This window comes from Gouania willdenowi, chromosome 7 (genome assembly GCF_900634775.1).
Source record: "Gouania willdenowi chromosome 7, fGouWil2.1, whole genome shotgun sequence".
In the NCBI taxonomy this organism is placed as follows: domain Eukaryota; kingdom Metazoa; phylum Chordata; class Actinopteri; order Blenniiformes; family Gobiesocidae; genus Gouania; species Gouania willdenowi.
In genome coordinates this window covers 3,275,712-3,302,895 of record NC_041050.1, presented here as the reverse complement: position 1 = coordinate 3,302,895, position 27,184 = coordinate 3,275,712, and the positions used below count along the sequence as shown (strand labels likewise).

Sequence of the window (27,184 nt, the reverse complement as noted above, 5' to 3'; positions counted from 1 at the left end):
AAGATTTAAAAATGATGAAATTCATGTGACATTCCACGTCCCTAACGCTAGTTTCTGTAGCCGGGGATCAGATCGCCAAGGCCCCCGCCCTGGACGACTGCCCGATCCACACTGCACCGGCCTTATATGATCCGTCCTGCGGGTGGTGGGCCTACGGGAGGGCGGGCCCACGTCGTCCTTTCGGGTTCTGCCCGGCCGGGGCCCGTGGGCAAAGCCCCGGCCACCAGGCGCTCGCACTCGAGCCCCAACCCCGGGCCTGGCTCCAAAGTGGGCCCCGGTAGCGCCAATCCGGGCGACGTGAACTGCCTTTGTTTTTTATTATACATATATGGCTATTGAACCGCTCTTAGTCGGACCCGTCACCTGGGACCTGTTTGCCTTGGGAGACCCTACCAGGGGCATTAAGCCCCCGACAACATAGCTCCCAGGATCATTCGGGTACTCAAACCCCTCCACCACGTTAAGGTGGCGGTTCAGCTCAGTCATTCGGGAGGGGCTCAAAGTAGAGTCGCTGCTCCTCCGCATCGAGAAGAGCCAGATGAGGTGGCTCGGGCACCTAATTAGGATGCCCCCTGAACGCCTCCCTAGTGAGGCGTTCAGGGCACGTCCCTCCGGAAGGAGGCCCCGGGGAAGACCCAGGACACGCTGGAGAGACTATGTCTCTCGGCTGGCCTGGGAACGTCTCGGGGTCCCCCCGGAAGAGCTGGAGGAAGTGGCCGGGGAGAGGGAAGTCTGGGCCTCCCTACTGAGGATGCTGCCCCCGCGACCCGGAAACGGCTAAGCGGGAGAAGATGGATGGATGGATGAAATTCATGTGATATAAACACTGTGGGAAAACTGTGATCCCCTGCAAATATTGTTGAGTTTCATTTACACAATGATTTATATTTTCTGTCATTTTGATTTTCTCCTGCGGGCCGAATTGGATGCTCCAAAGGCCCTATTTGGCCCCCGGGCTTTGAGTTTGACACTGGTGGCGTAAGGTGTGATTGTGATTTTATCAAAATCATTGAAGAACTTTTGACTTAATCCTGCTCACAGACAAACAAATTAACAGATAAATAAATAAACAGCTGTAAAAATATTACAGTAATGTCTAATATTTATTATTACTGTACCTTAGTTGTCGTTGGCGGAGGTGATGATGATGATTTCCCAGTTGTCTTGGGAAAAATTAAAAAAAACTCCAAAAAGGATGTTTTATAGTTTTGAAGGAAATGAGTCTCAATTAACTTCACAAATGAGTCGTTTTCAAACCTATTTTCAATCTTTGGGAGGAAAACTGTGCACCGTCAATGATCTACAGTATTCCACATTATATTTTACTGTTTTAATCACCTTGTAACACACTTGATTCTTTCAAACTTTTTACAGCAATAAAATCACTGGGGAAGTGTTTTCTCCTTTTACACCAATTAAATGTATACGTGAGAAGCTGGAATCAGATGCTGTGAAGTGATGCAGCTGATAATGAGCAGAACAAAGCAGTGGTTACAGTGCATGGAATCATCGTTTGTGGAGGAAGGCACGAGAAGAAGTGATGGCTGCTGAAAAAAAGCTTTGATTTGCTCTCATAATGTTATCATGAAAAAACTGTGGTGTAAAGGTATGATGATCACAGCTTTCTGCCTCCATCAGGCTGTAAAGATCAACTATAATCATAACTATCTGATCTATAATTCACACCTAAAGACAAAATGTTGGAAGAAAACTCCCCCATCAACCATTAAATGATGATGATAATAAAATTTGAACTATACTAACGTAGGTGCTGATTAATTAAGGGGATGGGATATCCCAGACAGTGACCACTGTATAGGTGACCCTCACATTAGGGATTTAGGTAAAATAGGAAACAGACTATTAATGGGATTGATTGAAAGTGAGTGTGAATGTTCGGCGTCTCTCTGGTGATTCTGTAATTCATATATATTTGTGTTAAATATAATCTTTTTTTTTTTTTTTTAACAAAGGAGGGATTGACAGAATCTCTCGGTCAGTTCTGGTCAAATGATTCTAAGCAGGCCAGATACTATAGTATTGATGACATTTACCGAGGTCTTTTCTCAGAGACTCTGTCATTGTTATGCTTAGCGCGATCAGCAGCATACAAAACCCTGAGAGCACAGAACTGCTACAGATTCATTGGACACACACTCACACATGGAAACCTTTGAATGTCAGACCGGTCTCCCCCAAAAAACACTTTGATTAAAGCTAAAGCTCAGTAGAAATCATATGGAGGTAGATTTGTGTCTTTTTTTTATTCGATCGAAAAAATTTGCTTCAGTCAAAAAATATTTTAAATCAAAGATAACTTTACTTCAGGGTCATTTCACACATGACCCACACACGGATTTCTAGAGAGTGTGACCCAAAAACCAATGCATATATGGAACTAATCATTAGTGATGTGAAGAGTCTATGTTCATAGCTCTAAGCTGATCACATTACAGAGAGCTGAGACATATGCTAAGTAGTTTACTGAAGGACCAAACATGTTCCAGACCCAAACACATAGTTTCTGACATGTCCACCAGATATGATGTATAGCAGATCTTTTTCTATATTCTGAGAGAGTAGGTGGAGCTGTATTAATATACTAAAGTTCAGTTTCCTATGTGATGTAGTTCCTGAGATATTAGAAGCTGAAAATGGAAGTAAAATAAGGACGCACAAAAATCGTCACATTAAGTCGTCCATATCTGAAAAAGTATTCAACCAATCAAACTAAATAATTACAGAATGAAGTGTGTGGGATGTCCTGCAAATGTATTGAAATAACAAGGAATTACCCTACAATAAAAAAAAGAAAAAAAAAAACTGACTGCAATCAAATATTTGATGCCCAAAAAACTGAATTTGAACACTTTTTGAACACAGATTTTTTGATTAAAGTGAAGTTTTTTTTTTTTTATTGAATCAACGTTTTTTAGGATTGAATAATAATCAGAATCAGAAATACTTTAATGATCCCAGGCTCCAGAAATATTAAATTTTTAGGTTTCAAATATTGGTTTGCATTTAAACACTTTTAATTGAGGCATATTTTTTAACATAAACATAACATAACATTTTTTTTTAAATATAAATTGTTTTTATTGAATCAACTTTTCTGATTGATGTGAAGTTTTTTTTTTTTTTTAAATTGAAATTATTTTTAATTGATTCCACTTTTTGAAATTAATTCCCCCCCAATTGATGGATTCAACTTTTTTTTTGATGTAAATAGTTTTGATTGTAGCAACTTTTTTGATTGAATAATAAAGACACAAATGTACATCCATACAATCGTCCTTTTCTGTGACTTTACTGTAAAACTGTAGGATGAGTTTCTCCTTCATAGACCGACCACTTCACTGCCTTAAATCTCACTTTTATTCTCCCACTTTCTGCACTGCATGTGAACGTTCATTTAAATAGCTTTTATCGTTTGTTGATTTTATTGTTTTTAATATTGTGTTTTTATTTGTTTTTCTGCAGCTTGTCCAATGGGATTGTTTTCATTTTTACATTGGTTGTTTTTATTATCTGTGTATAGGCTCCTATATTTGGCTTGTACAGCACTTTGTTGCAGCTGTGGATGATTTAAAATGTTCTATGAATAAAGTAAGAGTTAAATATACTACCTAACCCTCCAATCTACAAACCACCCACCAAACCATCTAACCACCTATACATTCTCTTATGACTGAGAGGCAGATTTCTAATCATTTTATTGTTAGTTTAATATTTTTACTGTTGATTTTAAACCTTGTTTATTTACACGGGGCTCTCAGTTTAGGTTTGTGCTGCCCTCCAAAGCTTAAGCACACTAAACGGTAAAATACACTAAATAACGGCAAAATCACACAAATATACTCAAAAAACACTCAAGATGACTACAAAATACACACAAAAATAACTGAAAAATACACAAAATGACTCTAAAAAACTCTAGAATTACATATACCGGCACAAAACGACAACAAAAAAAAAAAGAAAAATAATGACACACTAAGCAAATTACAAAAAATCGGGATAAATGCCTAAAATGACCATAAAAAAGACAAAATGACATTAATTTTTATTTATTTATTTATTTATTTGTTTATTTCCGACATGGTTACATTCACTTTTTTTTTTTTTTTTTTTGTTTTTTTGTTTTTTTTTTGTACATGCCGAAAAAAGAGACGAGAGAAGCAGTTTGCTTATCTGGGTCCCGTCCCCTGTTTTACCATCGCAAATTTACATGGGTTTACATGTCTCTCTGGTCAAACATTCTTGAGTTGTTCTGAACGGTCCTTTCTTGTGTATTCTCATCTGTAGTCAGTGTTGTCTTATTTTTATTCCTCCTCCTCTCTATCGTTGTTCGTGTTGGCCTTGTTCCCTGCCAGACGTTGTTATCATTCCTCCAGTTCAAGAATAGTTCCTCTTTCGAAGGTGTTTGGAAGGTTTTTCCCTTTTCATCCATAATGTCACCACAGAATGACAGGAAAATATGTAAACCAATGGCAAAAACACACAAACATACTCCCCACAACACCCAAGACCATTAGAAATACACATAAAAATAGACAAAGTGACTTGTGAGTACACACAAAAGAACATTAATTAAACACAGAATGACAGAAAAATACATTAAATATCAGCAATATCACACAAATATACTCAAAAAACACTCAAGACGACTACAAAACACACACAAAAATAGCTGAAAATTACACAAAATGACTCCAAAAGACTTTAGAATTACATAAAAAGGCACAAAACAAAAACAAAAAAAGAAAAATAATGACTCGGTATACACAAAATCAGTGTAAAATACACAAACCAATGGCAACAACGCAGAAAAACACTCAGGACGACTACAAATTACAAAAATAAAAGATAAACAAAATGAAGATAAAAATTGACAACATGTATTAAAGCTCAAATTAGTCATTATTCTAAAAGGTGACCTTCTGATCAAATACAATCACATGCTGTGATAAAAGTTACCCATCCCTGGTCCATGGGGAGCTGCACTGATTAAAAAAAAATCATTAATTACAGTCTATAAATTCCTCCTTTTACCATTCACCCTGAACTAACCATTCACCTTCAGTCTATCATCCCAGTGTTTTGATGTGTAGTGTTTTGAAGATTAAAGTTTTAAGGTTTAAAAAGAGAGTAAAGATACATTGATGTTGATTTCAGTCCAAATACTTCCAATTTGTGGCGTTTTCATCATAAATGCAGAATATTTTTGCTTTGGTCACTGACTGACAGCTTGTGTTTCTAATTTGCCTCTGACCAAACGTCCGTTTCAGGATAAATGTCTTTAGAAAATATATCTCTAATTAGTGTAATAGTGTTGAAAGTGTAGAAAGCATCCGATCAGACCCGCAGGAAAAAGAAAAATGACATAAAAACCACAAGTTATTCTTTAAATTACAAACCAAAACAGTTGTAGATATTTTAGTCCCTCCAAATACATAAATTAAATGAAACTTCACAACATTTGCAGGGCTTAAATTAGGGGTGTCAAATTCATTTTAGTTCAGTTCCCTTCCATTTTCACTTTCTTCAATGGGCTGAATTGGATGCGGTGAAGGGCAGGATTTGGCCCCCGGGCCTTGAGTTTGACACATGTAGCTTACAGTATGCTTTTATGACATGATGACAGTCATTTTTAATCGCGAATTGTTGAAATCCTGGAATTTTTCCTCAAATTATTTCACAAAATTTCCTCAAATTAAAAATGTATCTGAAAATCAAGGGAATTTAAAGTGAAGATCCTGCAGTGACTGATACTGTCGCTGCCTTACAGATTTGACATATAATTTAAGGCAGCGATTCTCAACTGATGGGTCGCGGACCTGTACTGGGTGGATCGCGGACAGCTGATCAAAAATTAAATTAATACTTAATGTCTCTCATGTTGGACTTTTCTTTTATTTTGAAAGAAATATTTCGTGTGACAGGAATGCTGTGAAATGCATGTTGCACATGCGGGGAAAATATATAGATTTATGTTTTAAAAAAAGATTATATATGTGTGTGTTTTCAAAAAAAAAGTGGGTCACGATTTAATGACCATGGCAAAATGTGGTTCCCAGGGTGAGAGCAGTTGAGAACCCCTGATTTAAGGATGCGTTCACACCGAACGCGAGTTCAGCAACTATAGTTGCTTAAATCGCCTGTGATGAGTCGCTTAAACATAGTCATGCTTTTTGCTTGTTTCTGTTTCCGGCTCAATTTAAATTTCTACATAAAACATGATTGTTTCTACCAGGATTGCAGCACAAAATCCAGAAACGCCAGATGCGTTCCCAGTAAAAAAGGAGCACAGGTGATGTGTCGTACTAGACACCTGTGTCTAGGAGTATCCTCATACAGCCACAATAATAATAATAATAATAATAATAATAATAATAATAATAATAATAATAATAATGCAATGGATTTTATATAGTGCTTTATCATAGACACTCAAAGCGATGTAAATTGATGTGCATTATGAACCCAGCAGGTCTCTCAGATCTATGGACACAGGTCAGATAGTGGCAAGGCAAGGCAAGGCAAATTTATTTGTATAGCGCATTTCATACTCAAGGCAACTCAATGTGCTTTACATGATAAAACATTCAATTGTTTAAAATCAATAAGAACATTTAAAATCATCAGTAAAATCAATAAGAACATTTAAAAAAAAAAAGTGGAGCCCAGAGCTCACAGTAAACATGGTGATGCTGTGTTTAGTTGTTATGCTGCAAAGAAGTGGAACTAACTGCAGCTGAGCTGAAGTCAGCATCACATGTGAACATTTTTAAATCAAAGTAATCTGTTTGTTGGTGATTTTAATTGATTTTAAATGTCGTTATCGATTCTCGATTTTAAGCAGTTGAATGTTGTCTGTTGCACTTTTTGATCATGTGGACAAACTCGTTGCTGATTAGATTTTGTGGCACGATGTCACTTGAAGTCGTTTAAAAAGTTCAACATTCTTAACTTTGAGCGACTTCGAGCGACTCAGATCGCACGATTGAGTCACTGGAATTGTGTGAGTCGTGTCACTAGAAGGGAGGTCGCCAGATGTTGCATTATTCACGTGGCTTAAGAATGAATCTAGTCGCCAGAGTCGCTGAAGTCGCTTTCGGTGTGAACGCACCTTTAAACATAAAAATGCAAACTAGGGCACAATAATGTTGTTGTTTGTTGTTTATTTATTTATTTGAGCAACATAAAAAACACATTTTATGTACAATACATAACACATATTCAAAGGGGAAAGTGCTCAAATGGAGTAGGCAGAAGTTCAGGGAACTTATAGGTGCCTACCCCTACAATCTGTGGCCCACATGATGTCAAACTGCTCCACATTTCAACCTTAAACTAAAATGAGTTTGACACCCCAACATGTACATTATTAAATGGTGCAGAAACATTTTCATAGTTAGGCACACGCGTACATCATCAGTCGAGTACGAGCAGATCCAGAAACTCCAGATTCCATGAAACATCTCCAATAGTCGACCTCATCAGCCACATCAACATTTCTATTTCCAAGAGCAACAAAAAAAACCTTAGTCTGGCTTTATCCAAGGATGCTTCTCATAGACACGTGTACTGTGCACAATGACAAAGAGCTTCTGTGGGTGTTTCCACTACTATTCCTGATGACAAGGTCATAAATTCCTCGTGTGTACAACATACACTTGGCCAATAAAGATGATTCTGATTCTGATTCTGATTCTGATGCACATTATTCAACTCTACTATAGATTTTCTTCACAAAAACACTGACAAAAAAAAAAAAAAAAAACCTGGTGAAGGTCCTGAAAATCATTACATTTTCCAATGCTGATAAGTTTTTAATGGATAGAAAAGTCCCTCACACGGCTGACCTTTATCAACCCGCTGCTCTGAAAACTGTTGGGTTCTAACGCAAACATGTGTTATGCTTCGAAGAACAAGTAATGAACAATTCTTCCCAAAGCAGTCTGAAACTGTCTCGGGTTCATACAGTAAAACAAATGTTTATTTGTTGATTTGCTTCTTTGCTCTTTTCAATGTAAAAAAAAACATTTTATCTGCTTTGGTTATAGAACATAAAGTCTATGAAGCTGCGTAAAAATTCGATTATTTTTATTCTACATATTCATCAGACAGTGTTTAATTAATCCAGAAATTAACTTTATAACTCGGTTGATGTTGTTGACTATTTAATCAACTTCATACGTAACTTAAAGACATTTAAGGGCTTGTAAAGCTGATTAAATAGGTTATGTGGTTAATATTTCAATCAATCAATCAATCAATCAATCAATCTTTTATTTGTATAGTGCCAAATCATAACCAATGGTATCTCAAGACACTTTACAGTAGAGCAGTCTTAAGGACGGACTCTTCATTTTATGGATACACACATATGCATATATACGTATATACACATACATATGTATCCCACACCCAACATGAATTCATCATGGCGGCAAGGAAAACCTTCTGTTAAGCAGCAGGAACCTTGTGTGGATCCCATTCCTATGATGAACAGCCATCCACGTTATGCTGTGTTGGGTGTGTGCAGAGGAAAGGGTGGAGACAGAGTTGTTGAGACTCTGTAACTCCACACTGAGGATCCCACGGACCTGCAAGACAAAAGCCAGAAGGAGTTCAGGAGCAAACACACAAGGGAAGAAGCAGACATAGAGGGAGTGTTAGAGAGAGGAATGGGACCCTCTCCGGTCCCTCTCTAACCTAAATGACCTCTCTCTTAACGCCCTCTCCAACCTCTCTCCAACCGACCATGCCAGACCCCCCCCCCCCCCCTGGCAGTCTATGCCTATTGCATCTTAATTATGAGCTATGAGCTGGTTCCTAACTAAAAGCTTTACCAAAGAGGAATGTTTTGAGCCTAACCTTAAAGGTAGAGAGGGTGTCTGCCCCCCGAACCGTGGTTGGTAGATGGTTCCAGAGAAGTGGGGCCTGATAACTGAAAGCTCTTCCTCCTATACTACTTTTAGAGACGAATGGAACAACGAGTAGGCCAGCATTTTGAGAGCGTAGTGTTCTGGGGGGATTGTATGGCACTACAAGCTCCTTGAGATAGGCTGGTGCCTGTCCATTTAGGGCTTTATAAGTGAGAAGAAGAATCTTGAATTCTATTCTATATTTTATGGGAAGCCAATGCAGAGAGGCTAATACAGGAGTAATGTGATCTCTTCTCCTAGTTTTAGTCAGTACACGTGCTGCAGCATTTTGAACCAGCTGAAGTGTCTTAAGCGACTTGCTCGGGCAGCCTGCTAAAAGAGAATTACAATAATCCAGTCGAGAGGTAACAAACTGGCTTTTCGGCGTCGCCCTGAGACAGGATAGATCTGATTTTAGCAATGTTACGGAGATGAAAGAAGGCAGTTCTTGAAGTTTGTTTTATGTGAGAGTTGAAGGATAAGTCCTGATCAAATAGAACCCCAAGGTTTCTAACAGTTGTGCTTCGTGCCAGAGTAATGCCATCGAGGGCATTACTCTATATTTAAGGAAATAGATATCAATTTTTTTTTTTTTTTTTTTTTTTTAGAATATTTGGAATGTTAATCCTATACAAAACAATCAAATTTATGTCAACAATTATCAGAAATGTTTGGATTATTATTGTCAAACGTGACACAGATGTTTGACATCTGCAGAATATCCAAAACAATTCAAACTAATGTTTCACCATTCTGCTAAATTTAGTAAGTTTAACGAAAGAAGATTATATGTCTCTAGGGCTATAGTTTGTTTTTATTTTTACCACTTTATGCAGCAATAGACTTGACAAATCCAATAAAAACATCTACTTTATATGACTGTTCAAGAAACGGACTCCTATTATCAATGCTTCATCTTCTATACTAAGCAAACCTTTCAAAATAAGATAATTTAAAAAAAGCCGTTCCTGAAAGAGCAACATGAGGAAAGTAACACGTGCAGAGGAATAAAAAGGACTCTGTTAATGATGTCTGCAGTGGAAGAACACAAACAACGGGATGTAAAGGAGATATAAAAATGAAATCCAGCAGCGGGGACACAAAGGACGACCATAGAGATGTTTTCCCAACATCATTAGCAGGAATCACTAATTGGCTGTGGTTTACTTTAGGGATGTAAATCACCTACGATACGATACGATATTGACTATCAGAACAACGATTCGCTATTTGCCGATGATACATTTTCAGAATTTTATTGCCTGACTCTTTAATGCATTTACATGAAAAACATTCTTTGAAAAACATTTTTTTTTTTTTCTCACCAACTAATGTTTGGTGTTTTAACAAAAAAAAAAAAAAACTAAAAACAAAGGTCAGCGCAGGTAAAGCAGATCTTCCAGAACTTTGCTATTTGACATCACAACATAAGGTGTGCTTTGCTTTTAGCACCTTACATATAATCTGACTTTTGACTTTATTGTAAAGGTTTAAAATGCTTCTCTGATGTAAATCTGGAGGGAACGGAGAACCTTGGCTCTGAATTATGGAGAAGCGCTCGAAACCCGTCATGTTCCACGACCCTGAAAGGCCTCGTGTTTTTACAAAATGGCCCGAGTTATCTCCTTAGCGCTGTTTGAATTGTTGTTTAGCGTTAAAGGGAAAAAGTTAGCCAGATTAATGTTAGCATGGGGATCAATACTGTCAGTAGTGGAGTAGAGTCTTTAAAAGTCAGGGTGTTCTAAGGGTAGGGCAACCATTGCCTCCCAATTTAGTTTATTAAATTAATTTACTAAAACCATGATAAAGCTGTTTTTAAGTCAGTGATACTCAGAATTTGGCTCTTTACGTCTTCATTTTAATTATGATTCCCCCAGAAAACCTTAAAAGGGAGAAACTGTTTAACCCCTTTTTACCTATTTTCTTTTTTGTCCCATTTTTTGCCCCTTTTCGTAAAAATTATCCCTTTTAGTTTTTTCAGAGCTTCCTTTTGCCAATAAATATATTATAATATTTTTGCAATTTCATTTTGACACTTTAATCCAATTTTTGTCCTTTCTTTAAATTTCTTTGGCCACTTTTCACCCAAATAAGCTAATTTCTGCCTAATAAATACCACTTGTTTCCTTTTTCCCTACATTTTGCCTCTTTTTGTTTCACATTTTTATCCTTTTTCACAATCGTTGGCCACATTTTGCCCATTTAAGATTTGCCATGTCATACCACCTGGTTCCTTTTTTTGGACCATGTTTGGCCACATATACCATGTCTGCCTCCGCTCGCTTGTCCAAAAAACCCCCCCCAAAAAACCGCAGCAGACCGGACCGGCCCACTTTGGGTCGATGGTCCACCGGGATGTTTGTGGGTGGAAACGGCCATAACCAAGTGTTAGGGAGACTTTCAAAATAAAATCAGAAGGCAAAATGGCGATGGATATCAGTGTTTATACTTTAGATCGATTTGACAAAATCATTGATCAAACAAACTATTAATCAATCTAGATCGATCAATCTTTACACCCCTATAGTATACTTTCAGGCTGCAACACAATATCACCAATAACTACGTCTTTGTCCTCTTTTTTCACACAACTTGATGCAGATGTGGAGTCTAGACAGTCCAGACATCCGCAACATAATATCTAACTTTTCTCAGGGTTACTGTGAGCTAAGAAACTGTTTGATGGTTCAATATGTCAACGCCTCGAGGCCAGACCAGCCTCATAAAATCTAATGCAATACTTCTACCTTTTTTTTTTTTTTTTTTTTTACATAAAAATCAAGTGTCAAAGTCAGTCCTTGTGGAAATGACTTGAACTCACCTCTCGCTAAGCTAATAGGCTATCCACTGCTTATAGATGTAACCTAAAGTCAGTGATTCCGTCTTTTGCAGCCAGTTTTAAATCATAAATTCATGAGAAAACTTCATCTTTTCTGTTAAGATGCTATCAGCTCCGAGCTCTGACACCTCCATCTGATGTGTTTAACGTCCCTGGGAAGGTGATGGTTTATCAGAGCTGGAGGATGACACTGTCACTCACAGCCATAGGCTCATGTTGGGGAGATATGAGCCGTCGTTCCATCCAACCACGCCTCAAAACAACATCTTAGACTCAACTACTGTATTATCAGGCATTGGCAACTGGTGTCCCGCACCTCTGTCCCCTAAAACTAATACACGTAATGACTCCAAAAACAGCACAAAACGATAACAAAAACCCACACAATGACAGGTAAATATACAAAACAACAACAAATATAGACACAATGACAACAAAAATACATAGAATGATAACTAGCTTACTTCAGAAAACACACAAAAGGCCTGTACTACAAAGCTGGATAAGTATATCTCCCAAACATTCTGTCTGATATCAATATTGGATCGGGACACCCCTAATGAAAATTAAATCTGTTGCACTTTGAGATGATTTATAATGTCGTGCAGTGCAAATACAATTTATTATTAAAACACTATTATTATTGTTTTTTTTTGTTTTATTATTATGATTATGTATTACATCTGTTGCACTTTGAGATTGTTTATAAGATAGTGCATTGCAAATATAATTTATTATTATTATTATTATGATTTTTATTATTATATATATTTTTTTATTATTATTATTACCGGTATGTTGGATGGCTGTGACTGAACCCTACAGGTTTTTTCAGGTCACCTGTCCAATGAAATGAGGATGAAGTGACCACACTAGAGACGTGAACCAGAGGCTGGAAACACCAAAGGTGTCTGTATGTTTGTATCATTAGTTAATCAATCACACTGATCATCAGTTAATCAATCACACTGATCAGCTTCTTCATAATCGATGTCTATATCTGAGCAGAGCAGGTGTTGAAGGTAAACTTCGGTGTAAAGGCGGGGCTCGTGCACTTCATTAGGAATGAGACGCACGGACACGCGGAGGAAATTACGCAGTGGCAGTTAATTATGGCTCTGGATCCCATGTGCGTGCGTAAAGTGGGTGAGTGCGCGCGCTCACACGCAGCACTTCCACCGCGGGAACGGTCGCTGTCTGACGCGCGTGTTGGAGCGAGGCTGAATTAAGGCTATGGACCATTTATCACCTGGAGAAACATCTGGAAACATCTGCCCACGTGAAGCGTTCCACCTGACAATGAGTGTCGTGGAGGGGAGTCAGCGGTGATTTTTGGTGGTTTGCGCAGCGCCAACACACTGGTTTCAGTGGCTAACATGGTTTAACTGGGATACTATGGGACCTTGGTGGATCCACTAGGAGAGAATTGACCACTGTTGCCTGTAAAGCATCGATGGAGAGCGAGCGCACCATGACCATGGTGGTGGTGGTGATGGTGAGGTCCCTGGTTCTGGTCCTGGTCCTGGGCTGGACTTTGATTGGTGAGGTGGCCAAAGCTCAGAACGACACGGAGCCCATCGTCCTGGAGGGTAAATGTCTGGTGGTGTGCGACTCCAACCCGGCCACGGACTGGAAGTCCTCATCCCCGCTCGGCATCTCGGTGCGCGCCGCCAACTCCAAGGTGGCTTTCTCTGCGGTGCGCAGCAACAACCACGAGCCATCGGAGATGAGCAACAAAACCAGGATCATCTACTTTGATCAGGTGCTGATAATAACACACCTACAGAAAAAAAAACAAAAAACTCTGAATACTGTATTATTTGTGTTATTGTATTTAATGTTGTTGTTTAATGTCATTCCTGTAAACTCTGCTGTTGTTACTGCATGTGATTCCTGCATGTTTTATTATGTCTGCATCCTGCACAGCTACACACACACACACACACACACACACACACACACACACACACACACACACACACACACACACACACACACTAGTCCTGGGCGATATATCGAGATTCAGATATATTGAGTTTTCTATGTTGGCGATATAGAAAATTACAATATTGCCTATATTGTCGATATTGATGTTTTTATTTTATTTATATATATATATAGCTTATTTTGTTTTAAAATATACTGGTTTTAGGAGTCACTGCTTTTGTTACTTCTCAGAACAACATGTAAAGCTCATTAAATTTCTGAGTGTGTTCAAACCCAGACTTTCCCCTAAACGAGCCACACTACAGAACTCACTCACAAGTGCTGTCCTTTAGAGAAGAGAAAAGTGTGCCTGTGTTGGAGTTTGCATAAAAAAATTCAACCCATAATTGTCTTTCTGTTTTAGACTTCATTTGAAGTAAATTTTGTCATTTTGAGAAAATATATTGAGATATGAGTTTCTGTCCATATCGCCCAGCCCTAACACACACACACACACACACACATTGGCACACACACACAGTGGTGTCATTAGTTTAATTTTATGTGGGCTGAAGCCTTCAGAAAAAAAAAAAAGAAAAAAAAGAAATTGAATTAAATATATAGACGGTCTTAAGATTCACTCCAACATATACAATAATGCAAAAATGATTTGTAACATATTGACGTAACATTGATAATATTGAATGCTAAAATTTCCGTCGACACGTCGTTTAATGTTGTAAATTCCTGATAAAATCAGCTTTCTGCTTCCTTATAGCTGCAGTACCATACATGAACTGCTGGGTGCAGTGTCACTTCACCATTTACATTGTGAAGAAGAATTGCGCAACAGAAGAAGAACCAACCTAAAGTCTCAAAAGTTTTGGGACCAATGCAATGCTCCCGCTGCCCCCTCGCATGCATATAACTTATTATTTTTCATAATAATAATAATTCATAAATGATTAATCTGTCAGTTTTTCCTGTCACTTCACAGTGTTCAGCCTTTTGTGTTTCAATTTCACAAGTGTATCTTTTACACTTTGAAGCTTACTTTTGTTTCAAGCGTGGCTAAATAATTAAATAAATAATAATAATGAAATAAAAATAATAGTGGCTTGATTTATTTGTTATCAAAGTTTAATTTTCTTATCAATGAAGATGATCATGTTCAAATCCCTTTGTGGTCTCTTATAACTGCATCATTTTATAAAATAACTTCAAATCGAATCTTTAATCACTGATACAAGGGTGTATGTGTGTGAAGGTTTCAAACTCAAGGCCCGGGGGCCAAATCCGGCCCTTTGGAGCAGCCAATTCGGCCATTAGGAGAAAGTGAAAATGACAGAGAAAATATGAGTCATTGTGTAAAATGAAACTCAACAATATTTGCAGAGGCTCACAGTTTTCCCGGTACTTGTATCACATGATCAGAGTAATTTTTAACGGTGACCTGTTGAAAAACCTCAAAATCCTTTAATTTTCCTCAAATTGTCACATAATATTTCCCTTATTTAAATAATAATTGGTCACAGAATCTAGGAAATTTAAAAGTAAAATCCTGTTGGGACTGATATCTGTCACTTATTGCTTAGATATCGTTGGTTTCTTACATATTTTGTATTTTATGTATACGTAGAAGTGTAAACGAGTGCATAATAATGTTAAAATTACTCGTTTTCCAGCATAAAATGAGATCAAACTGCTCTGTATTTGCTTAACTAAAATGACTTTTAACCCTCCCCTGTCCTTAAAGTTATAGTGACGCCCCTGCACACACACACACACACACACACACGCGCGCAGACTTACCTTTTTTTTGCCTGAAGCCACCCCCCCTCACTAACGCACCCACCCACCCACTGAAATCCACCCAAACAAATCTAAAACAAGGGCTTGTGTTAGTCACACATCAGTGGGTTGGCAGCAATGCAATGCGAGGTGTTCATTTCCCAGCACCGGATCTCCTTGTCATCCCATTGGAATTACATAACATGATCTCTGTGACACCTTTTCAACTGATGTGATTGGTGTGGATCAGGTGCATGTGATGCTGTGTGTATATACAGTTTATAGGTGGTGAGGATCTGGTCCCGAAGTGTGTTTGATAAACAGGTGGGACTTACTGTCCACAACCATTACAATCCAAAGAACGTCAGCCTCCATATTGGAATCGATTCTGACTGCGGGGCACTTAATACTTCTTAGTGACACACATGAGACACTCTTAAGTGCAGCTCTGTATATAAGCTGACTGACATATTCAGGTTGGATCATATTTAACAGTCAAACGTAATAGATTTATTTTAATCACTCAAATATTCAATCGTTATTTAGTTATTTAGGGTTATTTGTCAAAGCAGCTCAGAAAAATACTTATATTGTTACAATTTGATTAAAAATTGCTCCCTTTGTTGTGTTAAAGCAGGGGTTTTCAACCTTGGGGTCGTGACCCCATATCGGGTCGCGCAAGAATTCAAATGAGGTCATCTAGTAAATGATAACTGCATTCTATACGTTCACTATACTTTCACTTCCTTCAATATAAATCTAGTTAAAAAGTGACATTATAAAAATGTAATAATTAAATAGTTATTAAATTATTAAATAATGAAAAAAAATATTTGTAATTCTTTTAATTATAATTCCACACACAATCTTTGTGAACCTTTACAATTAATGGTATTCTATACTTTAACTTCCTCAAATGTAAATCTTGGTAAAAAGAAAATAGAGTATAAAAATTAAATAGTCATTGAATAATCAAATAATATTTTTAGTAATTTTTTTTCTAATTAAATACACCACACACAATCTCAATTAACTGTATTCTATAGTTTTTGATTTTGATCAAACATTTATTAAAAATTGCAAATAAATACAAAATGACAACAATACACAAAAATTATACAAAGCGACAACAAACACGCATAGAATAACAGGTAATTATGCAAAATGACAAAATAACAAACAATATAAACAAAATGACAGTTAACTGACTCTGTCTGTCTGGAGTTTTTGTTTACTCCAGACATACAAAAAACAACAAATAAAATACAAAAAATTATTTAAAAAACCACAAAACGACAACAAAGATACAAAGAAATATACCAAAAAACACACAAAAAGATGGATAAATATACAAACATACACCAGACATACAAAATGAGGAAAAATACAAAACATTATATCAAAAAACACAAAACGACAACAAAAATACAAAAAATATCAACCAAAAAACATACAAAATTACAGAAACATAATACAAAACTACTCCAGAAATACACAACAACAACAAGTGTACAAAGTGACAACAAAAACACACAAAATTACACAAAAACATCTGTTTATGCTCATATAGGTCATTGTTCTGAATTGTGACAAAAATAAATCTGATATCGTGGCCCTTTGATCAGACGTTCAGATGTTTGTGGACATATCATATAGGATTTGCACATTTATTCCATTTTATTTAATTCATTAATACATTTTTCAAACTTAATTAATTGTATCTATTGCTTTTAGTTTGGAATGGTTTCTTAGTGCTTGGTGATTTACCTTGCTTATATTAACTTTATATTACAACCCCCGATGATACAAAGGAGTAAACAACTCTTTTTAAGGTCTGGTAAATCTACTGATGAGAAGTTTTATAATTCCTTTGTGAGGAACGAATGAATTAAATGCATTTTGAAGCGTCGCCACCATCAGTTTGTGTCCGAGCACCAATGAAAAGCCTCCAATACCCAAACAGCAACGTGTTTCCCATTTGAAAGTCCCATTTTATTATATTAAAAGCCTTCGATGAAGAGCTGAGTGTAGGAACACCTCTGCAAAGAGTGTTTATTTCTCTCTTTTCTTCCCCTCACAGGTTCTGGTGAATATAGGAAATTACTTCACGTTTGAGTCGGTGTTCTTTTCCCCCAGAAAAGGAGTCTACAGTTTCAATTTCCACGTGATTAAAGTGTACCAGAGCCAAACCATACAGGTAAAAAATCCAAACACTTGTGCTGATGATTCACTTTTAAATACATTATGCAGTTTGCTTTGAACAAACTCACTTTCTCAAGGACTTTGTGGACATTAATAGAAAGATGCAGGTTTAGCCTGAGGCCTATTTTTTAGCAGCAAGAAAACTGCTAAGCCTTGGTTTTATTCACCGACAGGAACATGTCCATCATGTGGAATCCCGTTTTCAATTACCCATGTTCAATTACAGTTGAATTACGATTGCAGCGACCACCATTTTTTCCAATGACAATACATTTTTTATCCTCTGAAAGTCAATCACAATTACGTTCTCAATGACTGAGCCTTTAAAAACCTAATCAAAGTTAACCTTCCTCTTGTGTTAGCTTTCTTTTAGCATCTCTAATATTAACTGGTCCTAAATCAGCTGTAAATTACACTAAAAACAACTATATATCATCTAATTTTTTTCCTATCTATTGGTTACCTTGTTATGCTTCCTAATCAATGGAAATATAGGTTTTAATATTTATGGTGTGGGCGTCTGAGCCTTTTTTATGTCAGTGTACCCCTAGATTTACTGTATATATTTTTAAATGGTAAAATGTGGGAAAGCTTCATATGAAACATATTTTAATAATTATTATCTACATATGTGTAGAACTGTACATAGAACTGTTACATGGTCCCTTAGGTTTGTGTTGAAGTTTCACAGCAATTACAATTACAAAGTCCATTACCTGAACTCAATTACAATTTAATTACAATTATGACAGCAACAGATTTTTGAAAATTACAATTAGAATTACGCAAATATTGTAATGAATGATAAACTACGCAATTATAATGATAATTGACCCCAACCCTGTCTGGATCAGTGAAATATGGCTGCTATCCAGTTTGTTTTTACCCACTATTATTTCTAAATACAAAAAATAAATAAATAAAATAACACAAACTCAATTATTCAGCTGCATTGCTATGTCGACCAAACAACAAAAATGATGGAAGAAACAATTATGCTTTCCTGTGCACATTCGTTCTCTGACTGATTAGAGAAAACTCTCTCGTGCACGGTGAGGGGAAAACAAAGAAAAAGACAGAAAAGAAAGATTAGTCTGCATGCGTTGGATAAAATCCATTTTTACCTAAATATTTATTGTCTTTTCAAAAGTAATAAAACTTTACCACGCACGCTAACACAACTGTATATCTTTATGTTCTGTGCAGCTGGACTTTCTAACAGTGAGGAGGAGGATGCTTGAAGCACTTTACTTTGTGTCAGGTTTACTTGGAATGGGTAAAGTGGGAGGATGGCAGAGTCGGCATTAATGAGCACTTATTAATTGTGGTGCATTGCTGCTGTTATTTTTCTTTTAATAAATCCGTGAATTAAAAACATTTTGTCTGAAGGTGATGCGCTTCTATGTGACACTAACGTACCACTCATACTAAGTCTGACTTCATAATTAGTATCTAGTGCAGGTATACTGTATGTCAAACTCATTTTAGTTCAGGGGCCAAATATGAAGCGGTTTATTCTCAAGTGGGAGGATTATTGTGCTTTAGTTTTCAATATCTGTCCCTGCAGGATCTTTACTTCAAAAATTATTGATTTTGTAACCAATTTTGTGTAATTATTTGTGACATTTCTTTCCATAATTTGCAAAAAAAAAAATGCATTCATGTGATGTAAGCATGGAAAAACTTTGAGCTCCTAAAAATATTGTGATATTGTGGAGTTTTATTGAATTTGAGAATTTGAGATATTATTTGGTAATTTACATTGGGGATGTCCCGATACAACTTTTTCATTTCCGATATGATACCGATATTGCAGCCTTGTGTATCGACCGATGCCGATATTGAACCAATATCAGCATGAATCGTATATAATTTTTTATTTTTTTTTTTTTATTAAAAAATAATAATAATACTTATTTTGTAGTGTAGAATGTTAGAAAAGGTTTGATCAAGTGATGTCACTCAAAAAAAGAACAATAGTCAGCAACAGTAGGTATGAGAAAAACTGACCCATTTATTATTAACCAATTGGTTACATACATTTGAACCTTCAACATAATATCTACAGTATTCTACAATTGAATAAAACAAATAAAAAATGAATTCAGGAAAAAAAATCAAAAAAAAAAAAAAAATTGAGAATCCGGAAATATGAATCCGATATTCGTTTTCAGGCTAATATGGGCCCGATATCCGATATTGGATCGATACACCCCTAATTTACACAATAATTTATGTTTTCTCGATCATTTTACTGTCTGTGGGTCAAATTGAATGCTCTAAAAGGCCGAATTTGGCCCTCGGGCCTTGAGTTTAACACGAGATGTAGTGCGGTAAAATACTGAGTATGCAACAAATACCTGGATGTATACTATATGGAAACATTTTTTAAGTATGCACGGTGGGCATAGTAGACATACTCAACCGCCCCATGATGCATTGTGAGCAGAATCAAGCATTTTCCAAATCTTTTTTAAATAGGGCTCTTGTTTTGAAGTAAACCAGAAGTTTTGTCAGTAGTAAATGGAGAGTCACCGAAAAATCTTTGAAATGTTGGAATGAAATGTGTCTACGTGAGTTTTATGGATAAATGAGCACATGTTAATATTCTACTTGGTCACTTTCTGACTTCAAATGTTTTCAGAGCTTTCAAAGTAAAGGTGGAGAATCAACACAGATATTTATCCTCAGTGTGATTCAGGTTTTTGTCCTTGTAGGTTCCAAATGCATCATGGGAAACTTGGAAGTATACTTGCTCATCTTCCTAATCATACTTATAGTAAATAGTAGACAGTATACTATAGTGGGTGCATTTTGTTTCACCAAACAACCCAGATTCTAGCTAACAAACGTGCTTTAGTCATGTGAGTTTGCCTGAATTTGGGTTCCTTCACATGAAGATATTCTGACTAATTCTCTTTAAAAGTACGAAGTGTCTGAGCTCAAAGCTCCTTCTTATACTGTCAGAGTCTGTATTTTCAATCTGTAGATGTACGACTAAGCTAGAAGCTAAAGTTAGAGCCCGTAGACACATCCACGCCTCTCAGGCATCAGCGGCTGGATTTTAACCAGAGACAGCTTTACAGAGCAACTGCACAGGATGTGGTAGGAAACATGCAGCAGATCCCATCAGCACCTCTTTTAACACGGATAAAGACACAGTGTAGGCCTAATATCAATAAATCAAAGGTATTTCTTCTGCAAAAAGGTTGAAGATTCAATTATATTCAATTCAACTTTATTTATATAGCGCAAAATACAACTGTCAATATAATATTTATAGTAAGAAAAAAGAACCCAACAAGATCCACATGAACAAGCAACAAACACCCTTATTTTGTTTTTATAATATCTCCGTTAGAACCAGGTGATCTGCTGTGACTGGTTGGGGTTAATGGACAGATCAGAACAGGATAGAGAGATAGAACATCAGAGTGTCCCAGACTAGTTGAGCTGCGAACCATCGACCAGGAACCACCAGCTCCAGCATCCAGACACCTGAAACAGAAAAGGGAGCGGAGGGCGGGGAGAAGGCACAGACTGCAGAAAAACGTGATACACACACTCATTGAATTAAAGTTTTTACGCATTGCATTGTGGGATTTGGGAAACATAAAATAATGCAAAGACGACACTGAAGCGATCTTACTTCATTCTTACTGGGTCGTTCCATTTCATTTCTATAAATGGCCCAAAATTCGGAATTTTTTACCAATTGTTCCGAGATTATTGAAAAGTCACACTGTACATTTTTTGTTTGATCGGATTAATTCTTTTTGAGATATGGACAATTTAGTGAGAGGGAAAATGTGGCAATTTTTGCACGTTTCTTGTTTTTCTGGAGTGACCAAAACCACCAATAATGTCCGGTCACAGATTTTGTCAACACCCACTGACACTAAATTAGCAGCGATTGTGTCTGACGAAATGTCAAATTTAATTAACTACTGGCTGCTGTAAAAGGACAAAACTTTTAGTCTTATTGTTGATGTTTTGATAGCACTTGAAAGTAAAATATACAACTGGTACCATTTAAGTAATCCGTAAAGTGAGTTGCTTTTTTTTTGATGAATTACCTTTGTTTGTTTGTTTTTTTTATTAGGATCCCCATTATCTTAAGCATAATCTATAGTATTCTACCTGGTCCACAGATTATACAGTGACAATACAATTTATACAATGAAAATAATAATCACATTACACCAACAAAACAGACATATCAACAACGAAGTGTTGCAATTAGTGTTTGGCACTTAAGTTTCTTAATAATTAATATCTCTTTAGGGATTTTTTTAAATTATAAAGAATATGTTGTTTAATGTCATTTAGTAATGAATTCAATGTATGCATAGCTCTGTCCATTTCATATTCCTTACAGAATAGCTGTTAGCTTAGCATTTAACCACCAATCAAACATATGTGTTAGCTTAGCACTTTGCCACCACTCTTTCATGTTTGGTTAGCTTAGCACGTAGCCACCAGTCCCACATGTTTGGTTAGCTTAGCACATAGCCACCAGTCCCACATGTTTGGTTAGCTTAGCACATAGCTACCAGTTCCTAATGCTTGGTTAACTTTGCATGTAGCCAACAGTCCCACATGCTTGGTTAGCTTAGCATGTAGCGATTAGTCCCACATGATTGGTTAGCTTAGCATGTAGCAGCCAGTCCCACATGCTTGGTTAGCTTAGCACATAGCAACCAGTCCCACATGCTTTGGTTCGCTTAGCACTTAGCCACCAGTCCCTCATGTTTGGTTAGCTAAGCACGTAGCCACCAGTCGCACATGTTTAGTTAGCTTGTACGTAACCACCAGTCCCACATGTTTGGTTAGCTTAACACGTAACCACCAGTCCCACATGTTTGGTTAGCTTTGCACATAGCGACCAGTCCTATATGTTTGGTTAGCTTAGCACATAGCGACCAGTCCTCTATGCCTGGTTAGCTTAACACGTAACCACCAGTCCCACATGTTTGGTTAGCTTAGCACATAGCGACCAGTCCTACATGTTTGGTTAGCTTAACACATAGCGACCAGTCCTACATGTTTGGTTAGCTTAGCACATAGCGACCAGTCCTACATGTTTGGTTAGCTTAACACGTAACCACCAGTCCCACATGTTTGGTTAGCTTAACACATAGCGACCAGTCCTACATGTTTGGTTAACTTAGCACATAGCGACCAGTCCTACATGTTTGGTTAGCTTAGCACATAGCGACCAGTCCTACATGTTTGGTTAGCTTAACACATAGCGACCAGTCCCACATGTTTGGTTAGCTTAGCACATAGCGACCAGTCCTATATTCTTGGTTAGCTTAACACGTAACCACCAGTCCCACATGTTTGGTTAGCTTAGCACATAGCGACCAGTCCTACATGTTTGGTTAGCTTAACACATAGCGACCAGTCCTACATGTTTGGTTAGCTTAGCACATAGCGACCAGTCCTACATGTTTGGTTAGCTTAACACATAGCGACCAGTTCCACATGTTTGGTTAGCTTAACACGTAACCACCAGTCCCACATGTTTGGTTAGCTTAGCACATAGCGACCAGTCCTATATGCTTGGTTAGCTTAGCACATAGCCACCAGTCCCACATGTTTGGTGCGTTACGTTTTGCGCTGTACTAATGACGTTATTACTTTGAGTAAAATAAAATAACCACTAACTGCGTCTGCATGCCTGTTGATTAATGATGTGTTTCTGTACTGAAAGAAAGCTTTTGGTATAAATACAAATTACAGTTGTTATAATATACCCAGTAACTGTAACAGTTACTATTTTTCAGTTCTGCTGCTAAGTATTGTAACATGATTATTATATGGAGCGCTCCATTGAAAGATGATGTGACATCTTCTTTAGTAGAGTTTGCATTTGTAATTAAAGCTTCTGAAGTTAGCTACAAGTGTGTGTGTGTGTGTGCGCGTGTTTGTGTGTGTGTGTTTATTAACCCTGTGATCGACTCACATCCTGCCAAGATTACGGTACGTCCTTCCTTGAGTCCCTTCAGCTGAGATCGGCTCCACTAGCCTCCAGCAAAGCTGCATAAAAACATGAACGAGTGTGTGTGAATACATTGAGATGAAACGCTTGGTTTTATGTTGGGAAAAGAAAGTCCTACATTCCAAACTCCATGCATTGACCTCCTGATGGCGTACGTCAGTGGATGGGACGGAGAAAACGAGCCGGACATGTGAACTCTTCAAAGGGCTTCATCATTTGTCTTGATGGTTGTTTTTTTTTTTAATTCAAAGTCATTATTGGAAGTAACAACAACTCCATCAGCAATTAAAAACTTTCTCGCTGAGAGTAAATGAGTTACAATTTTCACTAATCAACACCAATATCTTTTTTCATTATGAATGCCTTTTGAAAGTATCATCTGAGCAGAATAATGAGTGGATAAAACCACGTTTGCCTGATGGGATTTCGCTCCTCTCGTAAGTCGTGTTAATTACACATTGCGTTACTCGTCCGTGTTAATTCCTGTGTCGTATCTCTCTAGTGGGATGAGATCAGAGTTTCTTACACTTGGATACAAATGTGGTTTGAGAGATTCAACATGAGTCGGAAGATGTAAAACCAGTCCTGTTTCCATATGCTGTTGGTTCGTGTTATGTCGTCCCCTGGAGAAACTCTACAGTTGTGCTTTTATTCTGCTCTCTGTCAGTTTTTATTAATACTTTGTAGTTGTTCAACTTATAACTTACGTAGACTTAGTGTAGACTTACACACATATGAAGGGATATTTTGTGTGTTTAAAGGCCAAAAGTTGATATAAATGACCATTTCTAGTAAAGTTTTATTATTCAGCGTTAGACTGGTCATCAAAAGGACCTAAATATTGATTTAAATGAAAATTTTCAATTCGAGAGTCCATGCTTTCTCCTGTGGGAATGTGTTTTTTTTTTTCAACAATAAAATGTAACTTGAAATTGATATGATACACTGTAAAGTCTTAACGTTAGATCTCTTGTTAACAAATGACACATCACTTGGACTTTTTACGCGGTTAAATGATGGTATCAGTGCGACTATTCTCACCAAAAGTGCACCACACTCGACTTGATTTATTTCAGTTAGTGTCGTACTTGCAGAAAAGGTGGTGGAGTTGCTGCCGTCTTTAAATCAATGTTTCAGTGCAAAGAAATAACGTCTGGTGGTTTGATCTGTCACTTCAAGTGTTTTGTTTTTAGTTGTTTATAGACCTCCAAAATATTCTGGAGAATTTATGGATGAGTTTTCTGAACTACAGTCAGTTGTGTGCACTGAACATAACTTTGAAAGTGTCTATTTGTACGGTTGTTGTACGGAGACCCCCCAGTGCTATTTGTACGTTACCGAAGTACGTAGTGTGTTAGGGTTAGGTTATAACCCAATATTGCAATAATTGTTAGGGTTAGGGTTACAGTTACGGTTAGGGTAAGGTTTAGTCTTAGTCACGTGACCTAACCTGGCCAATGACTGACCTATCACTTGACCTAAACTGTCCAAATAGGGGCACTGCGTATGGATAGAATATCGGTATATTGATCCGGCAACCGTACGGATAGCCACTGCCTATAATTTTTAATAATGCCACATGACTTTAATATTCATGTAGACAATAACATGGACGGTACTGTCAAATAACTGTATGCTTTAATGGACACTTTTGGTCTTCTACAACATGTGACTGGTCCAACACACGCACTCATGGTCACACTTTGGATGTGATTATCTCTAAAGATGTTGATATCTTGATATCTCTGCTGTTGATGTAAGAGACTTTGCTCCATCTGATCATTTCTGTGTCTTTTTTGACACGTGCACAGTTTATGGAAACCATAGCAATTAAAAATGCAATTATTATTAATTAACAATAAGTCTGCTCAATGGCACGCTGCCATCCAAAGACAAACAGGACTTTGATTGACAGGTCCACCTTTAATTAAACTGACAGCCAATCAGGAAGCAGCTGAACATCAAGCTGGGCTGAGACGTGCGTGCACTAGCAGAGAAAATGATTCCAAGAGTGATATCCTTTGGATTTAAAGATTATACCATGATTCATAATTGATTTGGTTCTACTTCCCACTTTGATTATTGTTTGTTTGGTTAACGGAGGAACTGTTAAAATCTAAAAAGATGCTGGATTGATTTGTTTATAAAAGCATGATGTCAGATTATATCACTATTTGACAAATATGTTTATGGCTGTCAAAATTGACGCGTTATTAACACTTTAACGCAAATTCCCTTTAACGCCACTATTGTTTTTAATGCGCGATTAGCGTACTTGGCCAACTTGCAGGAGATTGATTGAGCTTGGAGCTGTTCCCCACATTCCATGTCAGTAGAAGGCGGTAATGCCCCAAATGGTGGAGGCTGACCACCGATAAAGACCTTTGTTTATGAAAGCTAACATGTTGCGCTTTACAGACAAACATTACGATAATCACATTCCCTCCTTTGTAGAAAGCTTGCGAAGTAATCGCTTCAGCTTGCAAGTGTAATAGTTGCCATAAATTGTCCTGTTTAGAAACATGGAAAATTGTTTTTATTGTAAATAGTTTTATACATTCTAAATGTTATAATCTGTTATTCATGTGAGCTTTCATTGTAATCTATTTTTTGTGTTTTTCTTCATTTAAAACTGATATCACACTGGTATAGCATGTAATAAATTGTAAAAACATAAAAAATAAAATTAAAAAAACCTGCCAATTATTGGAAGTCTAAAGTGTTTTGGAAAAAAAGTGTAAAAGCACTTCCTCATCACCATTTTATAGATAAAATAATCACTTTAGTGACATGACTTGTGACTTGTTCCCACCTCTGTTTACTTGTGTTTGTCCTTCCAGGTGAACCTGATGCTGAACGGGAAACCAGTGATCTCAGCCTTTGCAGGTGACAAAGACGTAACCCGCGAGGCGGCCACTAACGGCGTTATACTCTACCTTGAAAAAGAGGACAAAGTCTACCTAAAGCTGGAGAAGGGAAACCTAGTTGGTGGATGGCAATACTCAACCTTCTCCGGTTTTCTTGTGTTTCCGCTGTAAAAAGAAAAAGAGGACTGATTGTAATTTACCTCCTTTCCTTATATCATGTGGTCACAGTTTAATCAAACTATTGCTGTGCATCTGATGGATGTTTGCCAAAAACAGGAAAAATGTGCAATGGAAACGGATTGTTGCAAACACAGGAAGTGAGACTTGGAAGATCATTCACATTCCTGTGAAGTTTTGAACCCCATCCAGAGGAAAGAAGCTTGAGGAATACTGACACATCTCTTATCTCTTGTTGGAAAATGTTAAGCAGCGTGATTTCAATGTTTTTTTTTTTTTTGCACTGTATCTGTTGCTGCCTAGAAAATGTGTATGTTTTGCCACCAGTACTTATTAAGCTTATTGATAATGAGGAAACGCAATGGCCCTCATTTATCAACCTTTCGTAAAAACGAGTGTAAATCACATTTGGTCGTACGACAGATTTATGAAACATTCGTATCTG

The 27,184-nt window shown here is 37.2% G+C and overlaps 1 protein-coding gene across 1 annotated transcript; it reads left to right on the top strand.

Annotated features, from left to right (window-relative positions):
* Positions 1 to 12,869: 12,869 nt before the first annotated feature.
* cbln4 (cerebellin 4 precursor) lies at positions 12,870 to 26,742 on the top strand. The gene is made up of 3 exons (XM_028453001.1): positions 12,870 to 13,534; positions 17,570 to 17,686; positions 26,536 to 26,742. Exons 1-3 carry the CDS (start codon positions 13,226 to 13,228, stop codon positions 26,731 to 26,733), a joined length of 624 nt encoding a protein of 207 aa, XP_028308802.1. The 5' UTR covers positions 12,870 to 13,225; the 3' UTR covers positions 26,734 to 26,742.
* The last annotated feature ends 442 nt before the right edge of the window (positions 26,743 to 27,184 follow it).

Excerpts from the sequence above, each read along its gene's own strand:
- cbln4 (XM_028453001.1), top strand. The coding sequence starts at position 13,226 with ATGGAGAGCGAGCGCACCATGACCATGGTGGTGGTGGTGATGGTGAGG. Across the intron at positions 13,535-17,569 it reads GGATCATCTACTTTGATCAG|GTTCTGGTGAATATAGGAAA; the intron begins GTGCTGATAATA and ends TTCCCCTCACAG. Across the intron at positions 17,687-26,535 it reads ACCAGAGCCAAACCATACAG|GTGAACCTGATGCTGAACGG; the intron begins GTAAAAAATCCA and ends TTGTCCTTCCAG.